We start from the raw sequence: 21,961 nt of genomic DNA, 5'->3' as shown, positions 1-21,961 counted from the left end.
ACGTCTGGTACGCCTGGTTGAGTGTATGACGATTTGCATTTATCCTACTGATCATTTGCTTTTGGGCATAATCAGAGCCACACATTCATGGTCTCATAATGGTCATAAAGTCAATCCGTCATAAGGTGCACAGGTTGTGAGTTGATGACTATTTGTATTCTGTTGTAACCAAGCATTCACAATTCCAGCAAAAGAGGGACTGCTCATGCAGAACAGCAAGAAAGATGTCCGGTACCCTCCACACCACCTCAGCGAGTATCTACCAAAGAAAATGGACTATCTTCTGCTATTTGCGCCATAGACGGGGTTATTACTTCAGAAATAGCAATGTTTATGAGGAGCTTAGAATAATGATGTCCTCCACAAGAGACAGGCCCCTAGATGGGATCTGACCCTCAAAATGGTCTTCCTTCTGGCCCTTGCCTCAGCCAAGAGAGTTTGAAAGTCAAATGGATTGTCATAACTCATCAGGTACTCAGAAGGGTGGAGGTCTCTCTCATTCTCCTTCATCCCAGGATTCATGGCTATGAAAAAATCCCTCAGTTCCAGACCGAAGGTTTGAGTTTCTTAATTCCCTCTCCCTTCCCTTTAAGAGGTTTTTAGTAGAGAGCCAAAGAAATGTTGCTGTGCCCAGTTCATGCCCTTAAATGTTACTTGAAAAGGGCTAAGAACCTCAGGCCAGAGTGCAACCACCTTTTTGTGAGAGCATAGGATGTAACTAGAAGGAAGTATCCAAAAATACCATCACCTTCTGGCTTTTGTCCAGTTCATGCCCTTAAATGTTACTTGAAAAGGGCTAAGAACCTGAGACCACAGTGCAGCCACCTTTTTTGTGAGCAAAGGATCACTAGGAGGAGGTATGTACAAACACTTTCTGGCTAAAGGAGGTAATCTCCAAAGCCTACACATCCCCTGATAGTGCATAGGACCCTATGACCCACCCACGAGTTCACAATATTAGGGGCATTGGACCTTCTTACCTTCCGTAGGAACTTCTTTGTCCTACAAGTAATGAGGGCAGCAGTCTGACACTGCCACACTACCTTCCCCTCATACCACTTAAGGTATGTTGCCCACAAGTCCCTCAACACCTTTTTGTGATGGCACAAGTAGTGTAACTACCAGGAACCATCCGGGTATCCCACAGCTCATTGGAGTGCTTTGACAAGGTCATGTGACTTGAGGGAAGAGGTGGGGTGTGCACCAAACCATTCTCTCCCTAGGAAACCATGCCAGCAAACATTCATACTTTACTGTTCCTAGCCAAGACATTATTGATTAACTACCTGTACCAAGAAAACAATTAGATGGGTATTATGAAGGCTGGGGGTTATTGAAAAACTAAACTTAGTAATGTTATCCTACCTTACTACAAAATCGTGAGTGAAGACAATGGCAGATACATCACAAGAATTTGAGATATATCTTGTGTCAAAACAGATTTTGAATATGTACAACCTCAGAATTTTAGATTCATTGCAAGAAAGCAATCAGGAGATTGTATTATGAATACGGAAGTGAAAATGAGAGCTCTGGCGTCCAGTAGCTGGTATATAGGACTGGGGATGTGATGATGGACAGCTGGTCAAAAAAAAAAAAAAAAAAAAATCTGATTTATAAATGTTTGGTCTAAAGACCTGGGATTGGAACTGTTAGGTTATTCAGTACAACAAAAACAGTAGATAGTACTGAATTAGTAAGATATAAAGACCTGTTGTGAAGGGAAAAGCTGATGTATGATTATCATACAGAATTTGGTGATACAGTAAACCCCCTGTATTCGCAGACTCACCTATTTGTGGATTTCTCTATGGAACATATATATGCATTATTCGCTGAAAAATCACCCATTCAAGGTATTTTTCACTGAGAAATATTCACTAATTACTGTATTTTCATCTCGTTTTCATGACTAAATGCACTTTTTGTGATAAAACTCTTAAAATACTCAGGTAGTGCTCAAGTTAGGATAATTCACCTTACGATAATTCGATTTTGCATTGGGGTAAGCAAATAACACCGATACAACAATATTTATAAAATATTTTTAAATTTTGCGCAGGCACAGGCAGCGAGAGACACCAAATTACAATAGACCAACTTCTTTTCCTCCATCTCTTTATCCCATCTTCTAGTTAAAAAATTAAAAGAGAATGATAAAAGTATTGTTAGTAACATTACTGTATACTCTTGCGTAAATGCGTACAGCCATAAACAACCGACCGAGAAACTTGTTTTGCTTATCACCGAATCGGATAACAGCCATTTTGCTTTTATTTCAACCATCGTATGGTAATACACAATTACCATAGGTTATATTACAAATGACTTTAAGTAGAATAGGACTGATATATTTTTACATTATACACTTATTCATTATGGATAAAAGATTGGCAAGGAAATATACTGCTAAATTTAAGCTGCAAGTTGTAGCTGAAGCTGAGAAGACAATGTTCAAGCTGCCAATGACTATAAATTATCATGTATCAGCAACATGGATGAAATGCAACCATAATTAAAATTGGAGAGAAAGTATTTCAATCAAAACTACTGGGCATAAAAGAACACATTATCGTTTATCGGCGTAAAAATAGCAGTAAATAAGTAAATCAAATGAAAATAGCGAACGGAATCTTGATTTTTTTTTTACACAAACAAACGCCCAATAACGGCCAATGTCATCAACTCGTCTATTAGCGAAAAAAATAGCTAAATTAATTTCTCAACGAGACGTATTTAAGTTAGATTTCGTCTTAAAAACACTTCATGTAATGAATAATAACCTTGCCCCATAGAAATAAAGTATCTAGAGATTCATTTACGCTAACTAGAAGCAAGAAAAGCGCTATGAACTGAGTTAAATACGGTGAAATAAACACCACGTAAATGGTTTCCAAACCAAAACAGTGATCGCAATTTATAATACAAAAGCAATATACGAATATATACAATATTATTGGATACAGTGAATTAAGGCATAACATTTTAAAAGATCCATGGAAACGATGCATATTCGTTATGTTGATGTTTGTATAATAAGAAATGTGTATATAGAGTATTGTATGTATAATAAGAAATGTGTATATAGAGTATTGTACAGTATAATGTAGGCTACACTACCGTATATGTATACAATATACCATAGTGTAGGCTAAGCTAATTCTTGTTTGTTATTCAATTTCTCTTTGTACTGAATTATCATGTCACTCTGCAAGAACCTCCAAAATTAGCTGATATTAATAATTACTATACTGTGTTATGTATAGAGTATACTTATTAGTGTAGGCTAGGCTACCATATATGTATACATGGTACCGAATACTTTAGTGTAGGCTAGGCTATATTCGAGATACGTTTTCCCAACACGGGTTTTTTTTAGAACCTGATCCCATCGTAAGTAGGATAATACCTGTATAAGCAATTTTAGTTTTTTTTTTGTGTTTGAACTATCAAAATAGACAGTTCTAAGTGTTTTTAGAAGGGTTCTAAGTATTTGCGGGTTTTAGCTATTTGCAGGGGGAGGGGGGGTTTACTGTACTGACATAATTTCACACGAGTCAGAATGTTTGGCTAAGAACACCAACAAAATACAAGACAGCAGCACCAAGTAATCCTGCTGCCAAGAGCAACTGATAACCATTGCAAATCTCCAGTCTAACAAATACATATTACCAAGTTACTGTACTTGGTGTTTCTCTATTCATATTTAAGTTTTAAAGTTTTTTTCTTGTGCAGAGGCAAGTAATACAGTTTGCTTCCTTGTATGAACACTGTATTAGTACTGGCTATTGTATTAATACTGCCTATAAGTCTATTTAGATTTAAGTTATATGTGGATCTTAAATTTTACTGCAGTCAGTTTACAAACACTGAGAAAAATAAAGGATGCCCTTCCCAAGCTGTAACTGTAAAATTGATTTTCACAAATATAAATAATTAACATTCTATCTGCCCACTCACCAACGTAGGTTTTAGGTAGATGTGGCAATATGCATAGATTAGCTGAAATCAATGTATCTGGTATCATAGGCTTACTATGATAAAGGTGCAAAATGTTTCTTCAGTAATACATCTGAATGCTTAAATACATATACAAACAACCCTCACACCTTAATTAGATCATAAACATGCCGATTTATGTCAGTAACATCAAAATAAAACCCACGAATGACAAGCTGTAACAAACAGTCTTCTCAGGTCTAACGTAAATGAACGATGGACTTGAAACAATTATTTTTATATTGTATATAAAAAGACATTGGCTATGTGGCACATAAGAGGTATTTTCATAATTTTTTGCATGTAAATTACACAAGTAGGTTAATATTAGAAATAAGCAAGAAGTATTGTCTCTGAGTCTGTCTAGGGCCTAGGGGAGGTGAAAAGAACCACTGCTGTATTGGCTGGAAGGCAGGAAATTTCAGTTATAGCATGACATGATAGCAGTGGTACTGTGGTTTTCTTTCCAGAATACTCTGCATACTTATATAATTTTGTCTTAAGTGTACAAATGTTATAATAGCTCAGTGCTTTGGCACTTTTGGGACTATTTAGCTAAATACAGCAAATTATCCAGCATAAGTTTAAAATCCCATCGAGTTCCTTTCATCCTTAGTGTTACTAAGGATTACATACAGACAACATAAAAGGCATACAATTTTTTCATTGGTGGGCATTGGAATGAGGATTAGATAGAATGAATAAATAAAGGTTGTAATAAAAAAGTAATTTTTACTGAATTGGAATGGATATAGGCTTAAAAGAAGGCCAGCAAAATAAAATACCTGGCAAAGCAGTAGCATAGGCCTGCTTCACGTTTTAGAGATAAATATTAAAAGCTATTGTTCAGTTTACGGATGTATACTGTATATTACTTTGGTATCACAAATTTATTTTTATATACATGCAGTGAAATGACATAGAATAAAGTTTGAATAATAGAAAATCCTGTGATTTGAACAGTTTTTGAGCACAGGTGTATGTGTGGTCTGTGCTACACTAATGAGATAAATCATAATTATTGAAAGTTCATTGTTCATTTGTGTTTGATCTGAGTACTGTAAATTATTTTATACAATCTCGTCTTTTATGTGCTTGTGTTGGTATACTGTATTATGAATACAAATTGATGAGTATGATTTATATCATGTGCAAGGTTTCTCTGTCTATATAAACACTCAAATACATTATTGGTGGAATAGTTTGATATTTATCGTAAGCCAATAATATCGGAAACGTTGATTGTCAGCCAATCACATAACCCATGCACATGTGCCACATCTTCATCCATGAGTGGACAAATATGAAACCGACTACACTATAGTGAAATGAGCAAGATTACCAATCAGAAACTAGGCAATGAGACATTAGTTAAGATAGTATTTAAAATATGTTAGTCACCCCTTCAAATGTAGAACCTACTTCCAGTTGGGCTAAGGGCTCATATGTGCAAAATTGTATAATCCCTAAACTTTATACCTGACAACTAGAATATCTTTTCATCATAGAAACAAAGGACTATGAGCCTATATATATAATTGTTAGTAAATCCTACTTGCCTTCCCATTAAAAGCACTGACATTATGCAAGCCTTGTATTCATAATTAATATGTAAACAATGTACAAAAATAATTAATGCATCAAAAGTATACTAGAGCCATTCCTATAGTTTAGCTACATTTTTTAATTCATCCAAACCACTTACTAGGTGATAAATATGAATTCATAACCTTAAAACATAAGGGTTGATATCCAAAGTACCGATTCCAACTGAGCAAAATTTTTCAATACTACAGTGCCTTAGTGGAAGGGGGATCATTTTAATCATTCATTAATTGCCACTCCCCAGCACTTTATTTCTTTCCTCACATATAACTTATCTTGCATAGGGGTACTCATGTATTCCCTTCCTCATGGATTAGCTTATCAATTACAATGAATAGAATGGAATATAAAATTTAGATCCAAGGCTAAGTTCTGGGACATATGAGGTCATTCAACAATAAAAGGGAAATAGAGTAAAAAAGGTTTGAAAGGTATAACAGGAGGAAAACCTTGCAGTTGTACCATGCGACAATTGTTAGGAGAGAATGGAAAGTAAGATGGAAGAAAGATAAAATGAAAGGAGATACAGAAAAAGGAATGAAAGAGGTTTTAGCTATTGGCCAAAGAGATGCTGAAAAAAACCATAAGTAATGCCTACAGTACACTGCATGAGGTGCACAGACAGCACTACTTCCTTATGTTATTTTCAGTTGAAAGGATTTTAGTAAACATCTAATAAAAGCTGGAAAATCGATGCCAGTAATGCTGCAAGCACATTTTTAGCTATGATAGCCTAGTAAAGCCTCAAATTTAATAAATTACCATTAGCTGTGATAAAGAACTAGCAACAAATGAAAAAGCCTTGTAAGTATGTACACCATGCCTTCGAAAGTTAAGAAGTTAGTTCTTCTAGAGCCTGTGGTCTCATAATTGACCAATCATAATACAGCACTTAATAAAAAAACAAGAACCTTTGTGCTCTTAAACATTTCAAATAATGAAGTTAATCATCAATGTGAATAGGTGTAGCTGATCAGAAGTACCTGCACAACAAAACTAGTAGTTTTACATGTAAACAGTCTTCCTGTTAAATTTACTTACAAGTCCATTATTGGGATTGATCTTATGTGCTTGCTGAAGAATCTCGGTGGCATCCTTGAAAGCATTCTGTGCGATAGAAACGTAAGCAGAGTGTAAAAGTCCCTGCACTGGATCATGGTTTGGTGGTGGAGGAGTATGCTCGAGGTACTGATTAAAAGTATCCTACATTGAGAAAAGATTGGGTGGTCAGTGTTTGATATCACAGTTTCAAAAAGTCTGAACATGAAATACACAGTTGTACTATATTATTAGTAGCTATTATAGCATGCTTCAAATCATTCATGCGATTTCTTACCTTTGTCTCAGATTCCTAATAGGTGATAACAGGACTTCCATGTGATCACCTTTTCATTCTTTTTCTTGAATTTTTGACATATGAACTTCATTGTTGTTAATATGCATGTCATTCATTCACTTTAACTAAGAATGTTAACAAATTATCATTACTCTCTCAGCTCTTATTGTTATAGCTTGCATAACATGAAATGATAGAATAAATAATGAAAAAAAGCTGTACTGACAGAAGATACTAAAAATACAAATAACTTTGCATAAACTGGAACAATGAAGAGAATATTAAGATTTAATTAACCTTAAAAGATTTAACTTCTAACAATAATAATCGGATACTCAATTTGTTTTCATTTATTGCTCCAAAATAGTCTTAAAGCATATTAGATTCATTATTTATCTTTAACCCCCCCAAAAATAAAACACTGGATTGAAAAAATTAATCCTATATTGATACTTCTGAAATTATTTCATTTTACACTGAAAGACAAGAAATAACTACATAAAATATCACTCTGAAAGTAAATCTATAACAGTTACAAGTATTTAACTATCTACTAATTAAGTTATAGACATTACTGTTATTTCCTGTATGCCTCCACATGACAGTATTTAAATACTTTTACCTGTGCTGCAGTTACATCACCCAGCTGCAGGCAAAGCCTCCCTAAAGCTGAATACAGACCAGCAGCAGAATTGGGGTCTTCTTCAATTAACTGCTCCAAGAGTCCACCCGCTAATCGGAAATCCTACAAAGTTGAGGTATAATGAGAATAAACTGCAAAATTTTAATTTAATACTTTAACTATAACTAAAAGGTTAACTACAAGAGTACCTTCATACAGCACTTGAGTACTTTCAAATACTATGGTCAAAAATGTCAAATCAGTATATGTATGTACATATATGACATTATATTTTCTGAGTCCAGTCCCGTGTCAGCCGGTGAAATTCCATTACAGCACGAATTTCTAGGTATAACAATGCTAGATATACCAGAGAAAAAGAGCTTTCAGGAAAGCTGGGGTTACTACCCCAGTCGATCGTCTTTTAGGAAGACGTCGGTATAATGAAGGGTGAGTGAAATACCACTACCACGGAAATATACTCGAAAGATCTCTCCTTATCAAAACCCCGAAAAGAGCGGTGAGCCGTTACAGCTCCCACACTCAACACCTGGCCAGGACGGCGACACCAGCGCCACCTACTTCATTCCATTTTCTAGCACACGTTCGTTTCTTTTGTGTGCTCGTCCCCTTTTTTGGATTGTTTTTCATCATCTGCAATGGCATCGAGCACCTTTTCCATCTCTTGTGGTACCATCTTCTTGTGGGGTTTTTGATCTATTTTTGGCTGTTTTGGTCTCGTGTTTTCATAAATATTGAGATCTTCTTATGACACCACGGCGTCCCCCGTCAGCCATGTCGACCGCGAGGCGACTCCTTCTGTTCTTTCGGTTGGAGTTGTCTCCTCATCGTTATAGAAAGGTTTTAACCCCTTGAATTCCTTCCTGGTGGTTCCTTACGGTGGCTCCCCCCCCTTTTTAGTTTTTGTTTTGCATTATCGGCCTATCGGCCTTTCTTAGGGTGATGCCCCGTCCAAGTACCCCCACCAGGTTGGGTTCATTTTCATTTTAGTCTCAGTAGGCTATTATTTTATACTTGAAGATGGTGCTCTTCTTTTATTTTTAGTATTTTTAATTATTTTTGTTTATTGTTTTTTGGTTGTGTGGTTTACCTCCGGTGGGCCTCTCCCCCGAGGTAGGCTACGCTCCCTATGAACTTAATTTTATTTTGATTGTTTATGTGTGATGGTATTTTGTAGTGTGAGCTCCATCCCCTTGCCCTGGGTGCGGAGATCAGGTTGAGGGAGTTTTGGTTGCTGTTTCCTCCGGGGTCGTTTTACGGTGGTTAGAGTGAGCCCCTTAGTTCTCTTCCTCCATTTGGGGGAATCGAGTTCTTTGGGTGTGTTCCTCTAGGCTAGTCGCCTACTTAACCCCCCTTTCTCGGTCCCGGTTGGCTCTCGGCACAAAATTTCTCTCCCTGCTGGTTCCTCCTCTCCTTTTACACCCCTTACTCTTTCCTAACCTATACTAGGTTAGGCTTATATTAGGCTTCGCCTAACAGGAGTTGGGCTTCGGGTTGTGTAGCTCCCTGGAGTAGGCTACCCTTCCAAGTTCATTTGGAGGGAAGGATGCAGTTGAGCGGGTGTCATGTTCTCCCTGTCTCCTGTCCCCTTCCGGGTAGCCTACTCCTCTCCACTACCCCCTCAGCCTTGCGACTCGTGCGGGTGACGCTAGATGGCGTTTTCTCCGAGTTCAGGGACTCCTCCTATTGGTAGAGGGATTCGCTCCCTCCCATACCGTCCCCAGCTTCGCTGTGGTGGGGTGGGTGGTTCGTTTGCTCGAGCGTGTTCGAATCACTTTCTCATACCTCTCATCTCCCCATCGGGCTACGAAGTTAGGGTGAAATGTGTGGCTCCGCCGTATGTTATGAACATAGAACACTTTACCCGTTTTGTTTCTCCGGCGGGGAGGTAAGGGTGGGAAGTTTCTATATCACGTAAGCGAAGCGGACCCCTCCGGTCTCCGGAGTATTACCATCACTTGTTATTTTTATTATTGTTATTATTATTATTTTGTTTTAATCTTAGATAAATCTGTTTACCATATATACGTGAATCCGGTCCTACACCCGGGGGCTCCGCCGTTATTTTCTGGCAGCCCTTATGGTTAGTTCCTGGTTTTCGTTCCTTCATTCCCGGAGTCCTCCGGGTCTGAATCCTACCTTCCACTCTGTGCATTTAAAGCTTATTGGCCCAGTTTATAATAGGGAGTTCTTCTCCGCCGAGTATTCGGTTGTAGTTGAGTTTCGGCCTTGCCGGCTTTAGATTGCTTAGAGTGTGAGGTTCATGTACTTTTATTTTTACAGACTGTTCGCTGTGAGGAGCCGGGGTGTACCGCCTCCCTTCAACAACCCTACGGGCACGTAGTATGCCGGACCCACGCTGGTTGTGCGGTCCGGCTTGACGACCTGGTTGTTTGGCACCCCGATGGTTGTGAGGTTTGCTTTGCTCTCTGTTCAACCATCCAGGATGAGTCGGTAAGTGGCAGTCTTCTTTCCTCCGGTTCATGCTCCTCATGTTGTGTATTGTTTATATTCCCGGTCTGACTTTTCGTTCCTGACTAACTGCAGGTTTCCTTGCAGGCGGACGAAGCTTCCAAGAAGTCTGCCTTGGAATCCCTCCGGGCCTGGGTGGCTGGGTTCGGCAGGAATGTTCCGTCCGGGAAGCCCTACGTCCTCGACGCCAGGTTGAGGGACTTGCTTTACCCCGGCGCACGGGTGGCGGCTGCAGTGCCTGAAGAACTTGCCACCCCAATCATCCAACAAATCCGGGATGCGACCCAGCCACCTCAAGTGGATATCATGTACGCCGAGGTCTCGGAGGATGTTGCCGCCCTAAATCTCGACCTGGAACCGATGAATACGGAGCAGGACCAGGTGGTAAGTGGTGAGGTAAGTGAGGATGTTGGGGCGGGCCCCCCTTTGTTTGACTCCCCTGCTTCATCAGTTTCTTCTTTCGCAGGTTTTGTGAAGTCTTCCTCCTTGGGTGATAGAGCTCCGTCTGCTATCCCCAAGTTGAAGTTGAAGACTTCATGGAAGGCGAAGGGCTACAAGTCCTCGACTTCCAAGAAGGCATCGCCCTTCCCCCCGTCGAAGGCTAAGGTTTCAGGACCGGTAGCCTCCGGGAGCAAATCTAGTTCCTCCGGCAAAGGCGCGAGTAAGAGGGCTGCAAAACCAAGCCCTCCTCGCCAACCTTCTTTTGATGCACAAGCCCTTGCCACTGAACTTTACAAAAAGTTCACGGAGGACCTAGATTCTAGGTTTGAAAAAATCTCGGATAAGTTTGCCAATTATGACAACATACTGGCAGGTTTGGCTCGCCAACCTCCGGCAGAACCACAGTATTCTATCCCCGACACTGCGGACCTCCCGCCGCTTGATGTCGGTAACCCTTGGCGGTTCAAGCGCTCCGGGCCATCCAACATGATGGCAAACTTATCAGAAGGTCTGGGCACGAGACGGTTGGAGGAATTGGAGTTCTTCCCCCCCGATCTCTTGCCCCCTTATCCAGGCTTCGTAAGGCTCACTGAAGAAGCCTGGATTCGGTCAGACAAGGTTCCTAGGGAGACTGTCATCATCCCTAGGGACCAGGCTCAGTCGGCTCTCCTGCGCACTCTGACGGAGTGGCAGGCAGTAAACACGAAATTGACCCCTTTCAAGGGCAATTTTACGATGTTCACCCTGGGAGAAGACCTTCCCACTCCTTGCATGGACAAAGTTGCTCTGGCTACGGCCCGAGCATGCTTTGAAGGTAATCCCTTACCTCAATTAAGGGAAACAGATCCTACTTCCCTGGTATTCCCAGGAAGTAATGAGTTCTGGGTGGACGCCCCGTCCACTTTCACCGTAGGGAAGCTGGACCCCCTCTGCGCTTCCACGCAGTTTAGTGAACAGCTCCCTAAGCTGCCGGAATCTTTATTGAAGGCGGAGTTTGAGGCCCGGACTAAGTTAGCCCGGTCCTTGAGCTCCGGCTGTCTCACAGAGGCTACTGCCGTCTCCGGCTCAGACGAACCCTTTTTCCAGGTCCTAGCTAAGTCCTTCCTGGCAAGCTTCCAGTCGGACTTGCATGAGTTTATCATGGCCAGACTGGAGTGCAGAAAATTCATTTTTGCTGACGCTACTATCCGCCACGAGCCTAACAAGCTCGTTAAAAGCTCGATCTGGGGACCTAACCTCTTCCCTGAAGAAGAGGTTACATCCGTCATGTCTGAGGCTACACGGGCCAATCAGAGTCTGCGCTCTCGGTGGGGAATTCCCACTTATAAGCGCAAGACTCCAGAATCGGCCGGCCCCCAGACGAGAGGAGGCAAACGCTTCAGGAGGCATAAGAGGCCCCATCAGGCGGTAGTTCAAGCCGTCCCGGTCTCGGCAGTGGCCCAACCATCTACCTCTAAGGCCCACCCCCAACAGTACGTGTTGGTCCAACCAGCGGCGCCCTCCTATGTGTCCTCACCAGCTTACAACCCTACATATGAGGGCCGTGGATTTTTTCACGGCCTCAATAGGGTTGCAAGGGGAGGAAGGGGCAAGGTCCCCCACAGAGGAAGGTCTAACACCACCCCAAGAGGAAGACCTGGACGTGGTAGAGGGAATAAACCCGCTCCCTCCCACTGAGAGAACACAGGTAGGCGGTCGCCTGTATTGGTTCAGGGACCAATGGACCTTCAGCCCTTGGGCACACAGCATTGTGTCCAAGGGACTGGGGTGGAGCTGGATCAAGAACCCTCCCCCTCTAACCAGGTTTTACCAGCCACCCACATCAATCCTACAGGATTACGTAACAGAATTGCTCAACAAACGAGCAATAAAGAAAGCAAGGCACCTAAAGTTTCAAGGCAGGCTATTCACTGTTCCCAAAAAAGACTCCGATCAGCAAAGAGTGATCCTGGATCTGTCGCGTCTAAATCTCTACATAAAATGCGACAAGTTTCGCATGCTTACGGTAGCTCAGGTACGGACTCTACTTCGCGTGGGGCCGTCACCACCTCTATCGATCTTTCAGACGCTTATTATCACGTCCCGATTGCGCGGAACTTTTCTCAGTTCCTCGGTTTCAGACTCGGGAATCAAGCCTACTCCTTCAGGGTCATGGCCTTCGGTCTGAACATTGCACCCAGGGTATTCACCAAGCTGGCGGACACGGTAGTACAGCAGCTCCGGTCCCAAGGAATTTCCCTAGCAGCGTACCTAGACGATTGGATAATCTGGGCACCAACTGTTCCGGAGTGTCAAGAAGCCACGTCCATAGTCATCAATTTCCTAGAGTCACTGGGTTTTCAGCTGAACAGAGAAGTCCCGCCTGACTCCGAGTCCCGGTTTCAGTGGCTGGGTCTCCAGTGGGATCTGTCCTCCCACACGTTATCTCTCCCGCCTCCCAAGAGGAAAGAGATAGCATCTCTCACCAAGAGGTTTCTCAAAATCCATCGGCATCCTGTCGGTCCCAAGAAAGAGTCTCGGGTCCCTTCAATTTGCCTCAGTGACAGACCTGCTCTTGAAAGCCAAATTAAAAGACATAAACAGAGTGTGGCGGAGTCGAGCAAATGCCAAGCTCAGGGACAAGGTCTCCTCTATCCCTCGAATCTTAAAGACAAGACTGCGGCCTTGGACCACAGTCAAGGGCCTGTCCAAAACAGTTCGCTTCAATTTCCCCCTCCGGCACTAGTTATCCACACAGACGCTTCTCTAAGCGGCTGGGGGGGATATTCACCAAAACAGAAAGTACAAGGAACGTGGTCCACAATGTTTCAGCAGTTCCATATAAACACCCTGGAAGCTATGGCGGTCTTTCTAACTCTGAAGAAAATCCGCCCTCCCAACCGGATTCATATCAGGTTGGTGTTAGACAGCGCAGTGGTAGTTCATTGCATCAACAGGGGCGGCTCCAAATCAGGTCGAGTAAACCAAGTAATGGTAGCTATCTTCTCCTGGCGAACAAGCACGGTTGGCACCTGTCAGCCACCCACCTAGCAGGAGTCCGGAACGTGGTGGCGGATTCCCTGTCCAGGAATACCCCGTTGGAGACGGAGTGGTCCCTGGATGCGGAATCTTTCAAATGGATTTGCCGCCGGGTTCCGGGCCTCCAAGTGGATCTGTTCGCAACGGAGAGCAACTTCAAGCTCCCCTGTTACGTGGCCCCCAACCTGGACCCTCAGGCGTTCGCCACAGACGCAATGACAGTAGATTGGAACAATTGGGAGAAGATTTATCTGTTCCCTCCAATAAATTTACTGCTGAAAGTATTACACAAACTCAGGACATTCAAAGGTCAACCAGCCCTAATAGCCCCCTATTGGCCGAAGAGCAATTGGTTCCCTCTCCTTCAGGAACTGGGATTACGGAGTCTTCGGATTCCCAAGCCCATTCTGACCCAGACAGTACAAACCAAGACTGTGTCAGCTTCCTCAAGGATTCAGAATGCCCTAGTTTTATGGACTTTATAAAGTTCGCAGCCCAAAAAGGTGCGAACATTGACCCTGTCAACACTCTGTTTTTAGAATCAGATAAAAGAGATTCTACTCTTAGACAGTATGACTCAGCAGTCAAAAAATTAGCCTCCTTCCTGAAAGCATCTGAAGCCAAAATTATGACGACTAATTTAGGAGTTTCCTTCTTTAGGTCACTGTTTGAGAAAGGCCTGGCTCCCGCCACTATTACCACAGTCAAGTCAGCATTGAAGAAAGTATTTCTTTACGGCTTTAAAATCGACCTTACAGATTCCTATTTTTCATCCATCCCCAGAGCATGCGCTCGTCTGAGACCAGTATCACATCCACATTCGGTTACTTGGTTTCTCAATGACGTCCTTAAGTTAGCATCAGAGTTGGATAACTCCCATTGCTCTTGTCAGGATCTGTTAAGGAAGACCTTATTTTTGATTAGCTTGGCTTCAGGTGCTAGAATCTCAGAGCTGTCGGCTCTCACTAGAGGTGATAGTTTTGTTAACTTCCTCCCATCTGGAGAAGTCCTCCTTTCCCCTGACCCTAGATTTTTAGCTAAGAACGAAGACCCACAGGACAGGTGGTCTCCTTGGAAGGTGGTGCCCCTTCTTCAAGATCAATCTTTATGTCCAGTTTATACACTTAAATCTTACCTCTTAAGAACTCCACAGAGTAAGTCGGGTCCTCTTTTTATCAGGGAGAAAGGTGGTACTCTTTCTCTGAATGCTATAAGGCAACAAATTCTGTATTTCATTAAACAAGCCAACCCAGACTCAGTTCCTAAAGTTCATGATATTCGAGCAGTGGCTACTTCTATTAATTACTTTCATAATATGGACTTTTCAGAGTTATCAAAATATACGGGTTGGAAATCACCTCTAGTGTTTAAACGCCACTATTTAAAATCGCTCGAAGCCCTGAAATATTCTACAATAGCAGTGGGAAGTGTCATCTCCCCACCTTTTCCCCCCCGCCCGCCTACCTCATTTGCTTCTCTGCTTATTCTCCTGGTTGTTTATGCCTCACTGCCTAGCCCCTCATATTGATGTATCTTGTATCTACTGATGGAAAAGTGTAATCTGACTAGCCATAATTGTTTTCGCTTGCGGGGTACTGGACGGTTTTTATTTGGCTCCACGTACCCCAGATGTTTGTGTGTGTTAATTTTCATTAGTCTTGTCTCTTACGTGTTTAGCCTAAGTTTACGTGTATAGTTTTAAGGTTGTATTTGCTTGTTCTGTGCACATTTCATGTTTCACTACCTTTAAGTAATTTTAAGATTTTTGAGGTTTTTTCCCCATCATACCGGGGACCTCCCCTTGTTTTGTAGTGCTAAGTTTTTTGATGTGCCTTAGATTTAAGATACCTTACTTTTAAGTATTCTTGCTTCATGAAAGAGATTGCTTGATTAAAATTATTTTCGTTACAATTTTGCTTTTTCTTCAGATTACCCCCCTTTTTCCCAGTAGTAGCAGTCTTGGCATGATTCTCTATCACTATTTCACCGGCTGACACGGGACTGGACTCAGAAAAGGGATTTTGACAGAGGAAAAATCTATTTCTGAGGAAGGTCCGTGTCACCCGTGACCCTCCCTAACTGACCTAGTACTCCCCTACTTGCACATGCCAAGTCTGGGGTTAGTGCTAGCATGGAATGAAGTAGGTGGCGCTGGTGTCGCCGTCCTGGCGGGTGTTGAGTGTGGGAGCTGTAACGGCTCACCGCTCTTTTACGGGGGTTTTGATAAGGAGAGATCTTTCGAGTTTATTTCCGTGGTAGTGGTATTTCACTCACCCTTCATTATACCGACGTCTTCCTAAAAGACGATCGACTGGGGGTAGTAACCCCAGCTTTCCTGAAAGCTCTTTTTCTCTGGTATATCTAGCATTGTTATACCTAGAAATTCGTGCTGTAATGGAATTTCACCGGGTGACACGGGACCTTCCTCAGAAATAGATTTTTCCTCTGTCAAAATCCCTTAATTAAAATAGATACCCCTTTAATCTTAGGTGTCTGTATACAGTTTTGTTTGTAACTGTTGTGCACTGTATGCAGTTTGCTTGGAAATGCCTCCAAGCCCATTGGCTTGCCTAGACATATTATCCTCTACAACAGGCTTAGCCTCAAAGCCATCAAAGTTCCTTTCTGTGATATCATCTGGCCATGAACTCAAGGCAGAGTTCATGATCCTGTAAAAGACATCCCCCCAAAGTTATGTCTGTTCGGCTTAGCCAATGGAGGGTGCTGAAGTGGTTCTTCCATAATTCAATTAGGGTCAGCCCTGTAACACAGGTCACTTAAAAGCACCCCAGAATAATGCTTTGGTGTAGAATTTCTTGAAATCAGAGGGAAAAAGCTGGTCCATGAGCTGGACAAGATCAAGTTTATGGGGCAAAAACTTCACTGTTTGGAAGTTAAACTCCTCCAGCAATTTGGCCTCCAAGCTTGGAGAATGAGCATGAGCACCGCCCAGAACAATAAGAGCCTTCAGGGGCAATTATTTCTCCCTGAGGCATTTCTTAACAATTCATTCAACTACTCAACAAAAAATTTCCTGGTTACCCAAGCTTTGCTATTAGCCCTCTGCATCACATTTAACTTACTCTTAAAAACATTATTCTCTTAAAAATAAGTAAGTATACCTTAGTTTTACCAGACCACTGAGCTGATTAACAGCTCTCCTAGGGCTGGCCCGAAGGATTAGACTTATTTTACATGGCTAAGAACCAATTGGTTACTTAGCAACGGGACCTACAGCTTATTGTGGAATCCAAACCACATTATAGCGAGAATTGAATTTCTATCACCAGAAATACATTCCTCTAACTCTTCATCAGCCGGCAAAACATTCAGTTTTGTGTCTAAGTGATCTACAAGCAAAGGTCTCAGTTTTCAACCCCCACTTGCATTCATAAAAACCAAAATACTAAGTGAGTCTGTCCTTCATTGGTTTGTGTCCTGGCAATAATTTCTCTCCAGTGTTATAGGTCCTGTTTGGCCTGTCTCAACATAACTGAACACTTTTGTTGCAAAACAAAACTCAATCTCTACACAGTCCTTGGACTCTTTTAATATCATTTTTGACAGGATCTTTGTCAGATCTGGTAGTTCCCCATGTTTGCCCTCCTGTGTATGCCACTTCTCTTAAATTTCTCAAATCACCCATGACTGGCTTTGAACAGTTAAGTACAACCTACATCAGCACTCATTCCAGGGGTGGTTTTCAAGATAGCATATAGTTGTCTTGCCTTTTCACATATGTGAGGACTATCACCAGCTGACTGTTTTTCATTTATCCAGATTAGCAACAATTTCTCAACCTCTGCAACTGTCAGACCTTTTGTTTTGTAACAGCTTCTAAAAGAAGGTTACTCTGAATACAAACCTTGTTCTGTGCCATAGCCATTGTACCACGGCCTTCCAGGTCTTTGGTTTGAGTTCCCTTGCTTGAGGTTACAATCAGGCATTTTTCCTCTTTTTTTTTTTCACTTTCCTGTTTTTTTGAAAAGTGAATAGGACAGGCTGATGAGAAAGCAAAAGTTGCTTGGTAGATTATCAATAAAGTGCCTTTGTCTTTACTTAATCTTTTCCTTCTGAGCTTTTTATAATTTCTAAATCCATCCTCACTGTCCTACATCATTTGCTGTGGCAAACCTATAGGGTTTCTTGTTTGCCTTGCAGCGCATGCCAGCTCCACTTTGTTGACCAGTTTCTTTCAGCACTTTTTTCAATGGCATATGGTCAGGTTTATTTATACTTTCAACAGAATCTTTGTAAATAATGTAAATACAGTATTGTTGTTGTTGATGGTATTATTGTTGTTTATTGTTCTGTTGATTTTTACAATGTTACTGTTGTCATGAGTCTATTTATTAGTTTTAATACTAATTTTACATTGTTGATTTTAATTCTTTTGGGAGACATTGAGTTGAACCCTGGCCCTGTTACTCATTACAGTAAGAAATGGAATACAGAGTTTAGGCCAAAGGCCAATTACTGGAACCTATGAGGTCATTCAGCACTGGAAAGGAAACTGAGAACAGAGGAATGGCACAGCAAACTAAAGCACGGACAGTACATGAGACAGACTAAAGAACTGGCCAGCAATGAAACATGGCAATGGCTACAGAGCGGACAACTCAAGAAGGAAACAGAAGGAATGCTAACAGTGGCACAAATGCTAACAGCGGCACAAGATCAGGCCCTAAGAACCAGATATGTCCGAAGAACAATAGATGGAAATGACATCTCACCCATATACAGGAAGTGCAATATGAAAGATGAGACCATAAGCCGCAAAGCAAGTTAATGTCTGGCGCTGGCACAGAACCAGTACAAAAAGAGGCATGATTCAGTAGCAAAAGCCCTCCACTGGAGCCTGTGCAAGAAACACCAGCTAGCTTGCAGTAATAAGTGCTATAAACACCAACCTGATAGTGATATAAAATGATCAGGCAAAGATCCTCTGGGACTATGGTATCAGAACAGATAGGGTGATATGTGCCAATAGACCAGACTCAACATTGACAAAATCAAGAAGAAAGTATCACTCACTGATGTCACAGTATCATGGGACACCAGAGTAGATGAGAAAGAAAGAGAAAAAATTGATAAGTATCAAGACCTGAAAATAGAAATAATTAGGATATGGGATATGCCAGTAGGAAGACTAGGCACAATCCCAAGATCCCTGAAAAGGAACCTGGAAAAACTAGATGCCAAAGTAGCTCCAGGACTCATGCAGAAGAGTATGCTATTAGAAACAGCACACACAGTGAGAAAACACATAGTGAGAAAAGTGATGTACTCCTAAGGAGGCAGGATGCAACCCAGAACCCCACACTATAAATACCACCCAGTCGAATAGGATGACTGATAGAAAAAAAAAAAAAAATAATAATAACAGAACATCAGTTCATTTGATGGCCTTTACTTTGTAATATTGAAGAAACTGTAGTTTTTGCCATAATAAACTCCTTGGCTATATCACTGATTCAGACACCACTTTCAACATTAACTGCAAGTTTCTTTTTTAACTCTGTTTTTCTATCTAATGTACTTTTCTTTTTGGTTGCGGTCATCTCTAACCTTCTTGGACCTCATGATGACTTATTTGCATTAAAATCACCAGAAAAAAGACAACAACAAAAACACACACAAACACACACACAGAAACATGAGAAAGTTTAATAAGTTGTGCACTGTCCAACAGGTATGGGTAAACTGACCACTTCCCCTTTGTTCCAGCTGGAAACCACATGCATATGACGTCCCTAATCCCATAGATATTGTAGCTGGTCATGTTTGTTTTTTCAAAAGCCAAGCAAAATGGACAGAAAAAAAGAGCAATATTTTTACTTAGACAAAACATCTGCTATTCCCACTCTTATACATACACATCTATTGAATTCAAGATACATTTACTACAGATGGAATAGACCCTACCTCTCAGTCCCAGCCAAGTGTTTAATGAAGTATAATTAAGATAATTGTTGAAAAACTACTTATTTACCAAGCTCTAGTAGTTTGTGATGAGTTGTGGATGATGTCAAGATTTGAAAAATTTTTGTATGCCATAAAAAATTATTAACAATAGTACATCTTTAAAAAGTGTTAATATATACACACACAAATTTGAATAAATGTTTCTTGAATTTTTAATATGGAGTTACCAAAAATTACAAAATAGTGGCTAGTTGCTCCATATAAAATCAGCATGTGTATGCATATACGTATGTGTGTGTGCATCATATTACTGTGCATTTGCTTGCTTTTCTGTTTCTCCCTCTGGGTTATTCATTAAAAAAAAAGGGATTATCCAAGTCAAGCCTACTTAAGTAGTTTCAGCTTTGCTCACAGGTAAGAGAGAGAGAGAATTTCAATGTGAATTTTTTTTATACATTTTATATACAGTATACTGCAGTTTGGCTTTTTTTTATGTACAGTTTTGTATTGTGTGTTGTTTGTAAGGATTTCCAGTGCTGTGTAGAGACAAAAAGGGAAAAAAAAGTATGAAATTGCTGTTTTACATACATGGTGTTTTTTCAAGATATCTGGAAATTTCCAATATCCAGAAGGACAGTGGATGTACAGTAATAGTGGGGCTAAACAAGGGAGTACTCTAAAACACGGACAAAGAATAACAAGAGCAAGCACTAATACAGTAATTAAAAATAATTCTCCAGCAACAGCAGGAAAATGACAGGAAATTTACATTACCTTTAAACTAACTGCACAGTTTGTGATAGAATAGATTACTCGTAATCTACGCGTTTTCCACAGCTTCAGTGAATCATCACGCATGTTTGTACTCATTTCTAAATTACTTCCATCCTCACTTAATCCATTACTTAAATTTTCAATTATCTGTAAAAAACAAGTTTATTAATCATTACATGAAAAGTTATTTGGTAAAAAGGCAGCTAATTTCAAAAAGTAATAACACTTGTCTGTTTAATTACTAGATTAAAAACTCATAACTCATGGGAATATAAAGATTATTTTTCATCCACTGCAATCTGCTGTAAGCACACCTCTCCATCTAATTCTTCAACAACAAAATTTTATATAATCTTCATTCCAAATTACTTATTTTACAATTTAAAAATGGCTATACCATATCTGAAAAGTATGTTCTTATGAAATCATATCATCATTACATCTGTGCTTGACTGCTCAGGATGGTGGTCATTCAGTGCTGTACAGGGATTTGCAAAACTCTTTGGGAAAAATGTATGACTGCATAATTAAAAAATGTCGGATTCCTTACCACTGATGCAACAACAACAGGACTTCATGATAATTCTAAGGATGCTGATGTCCTGTTAACTCTAAGGATAGTTATCTCTAAAATATGTAGCTTTAAAAATAAATCCAATATATGCCCATCATTTACATTAGCCATTTTCGTGGCCTTCACAAATGCCAGATACTCCACTCCCCAGTCAAAAGATCATCTGTTAGCTGACCTGCAGCACTGTGCATGTGCCCATGTATCCTTAGGTTTCATCTTTCATCAAAAGCCTCATTTCTGTCCAATGAAGGTAGAACAGACAACCAAAAATGGATGGGGGAATGAGTCACCTTTCCTCATCCCAAATGCTGTCTTGGTCAACAGTATTCAAGCCTAACTGGGCTCCGAAAGAACCAGGAACTACTAGGAAAATTATACAAGCAAAGGAAGAAACTAAAATATTCAGTCTCCTTTGAATCAAACCCGAGATCTGCCTTTTGGTAACCAGCTGGTTAAAAGTCTGAAGAGTCTTCCACAATCTCCAAGACTAGCATGACAAAATTTGAACTCTCAACAAGCGTGATCAGGCTCAGGGTACTGCATTAGCTCAACTACCTTCTACGTGCTTTTGAAGGGTTTGCCTGCTCTCAACATGTGTCAAGGATTCCAGTAAAGATGATCTCTTGATCTGACTATACAGTCAGTCTTAGGTGCAAGTGTTCATAATCATTTCAGTAGCATAGTCATAACTTGAGCATAAATTAGGGCATTAGTGTGACTTTCCAAAAGAGAAACTATTTGAGATCAGTGCATTTTCTTTTGGGGTCCTGACAGGTGGGTAATAGCGTCTGAACTTTCAATTGTGGTGGTCCAGGCTTTAAGCCCAACTCAGGGCTAAATAGATTTTCATGGGCAACCTGACTACTGTGTGTGAGCTATGGGTTTTGGGGAACCCATACATCTAACTGCTGGGTCTCAAGGGTATTGTGGGACAGCACAACAACCTGCTGCTTGCTTCTCAAAGTCATTAGTGACCTTTAACGCTTGCATATTGCCGATGCATGATAATATATAGTCATTAGCAGCTTGAACATTGTTTTCTCAGCTTCAACTACAACTTGCAGCTTAAATTTAGCAGTATATTTCCTTGCTGATCTTTTATCCATACTGAATAAGGGTATAATGTAAATATATATCAGTCCTATTCTACTTGATGTCATTTGTACTATAACCT

At 40.8% G+C, this 21,961-nt stretch overlaps 1 protein-coding gene across 1 annotated transcript in view; it reads right to left on the bottom strand.

The window, feature by feature from the left end:
* Positions 1-21,961, bottom strand: part of LOC136848096 (trafficking protein particle complex subunit 12) — a 74,728-nt gene that overhangs the window by 8,134 nt on the left and 44,633 nt on the right. The window contains exons 6-8 of the mRNA XM_067120298.1: positions 20,214-20,360; positions 7,563-7,685; positions 6,646-6,807 (exon numbers count right to left, since the gene is read on the bottom strand). Of these exons, the coding sequence (XP_066976399.1) occupies positions 6,646-6,807; positions 7,563-7,685; positions 20,214-20,360 (432 nt within the window). The remainder of the gene's footprint in view (positions 1-6,645; positions 6,808-7,562; positions 7,686-20,213; positions 20,361-21,961) is intronic.

The sequence above is a fragment of the Macrobrachium rosenbergii genome, chromosome 18, assembly GCF_040412425.1.
Source record: "Macrobrachium rosenbergii isolate ZJJX-2024 chromosome 18, ASM4041242v1, whole genome shotgun sequence".
In the NCBI taxonomy this organism is placed as follows: Eukaryota; Metazoa; Arthropoda; class Malacostraca; order Decapoda; family Palaemonidae; genus Macrobrachium; species Macrobrachium rosenbergii.
The sequence above is the reverse complement of the archived record's forward strand: the minus strand, read 5'-3'. Positions and strand labels throughout refer to the sequence as shown.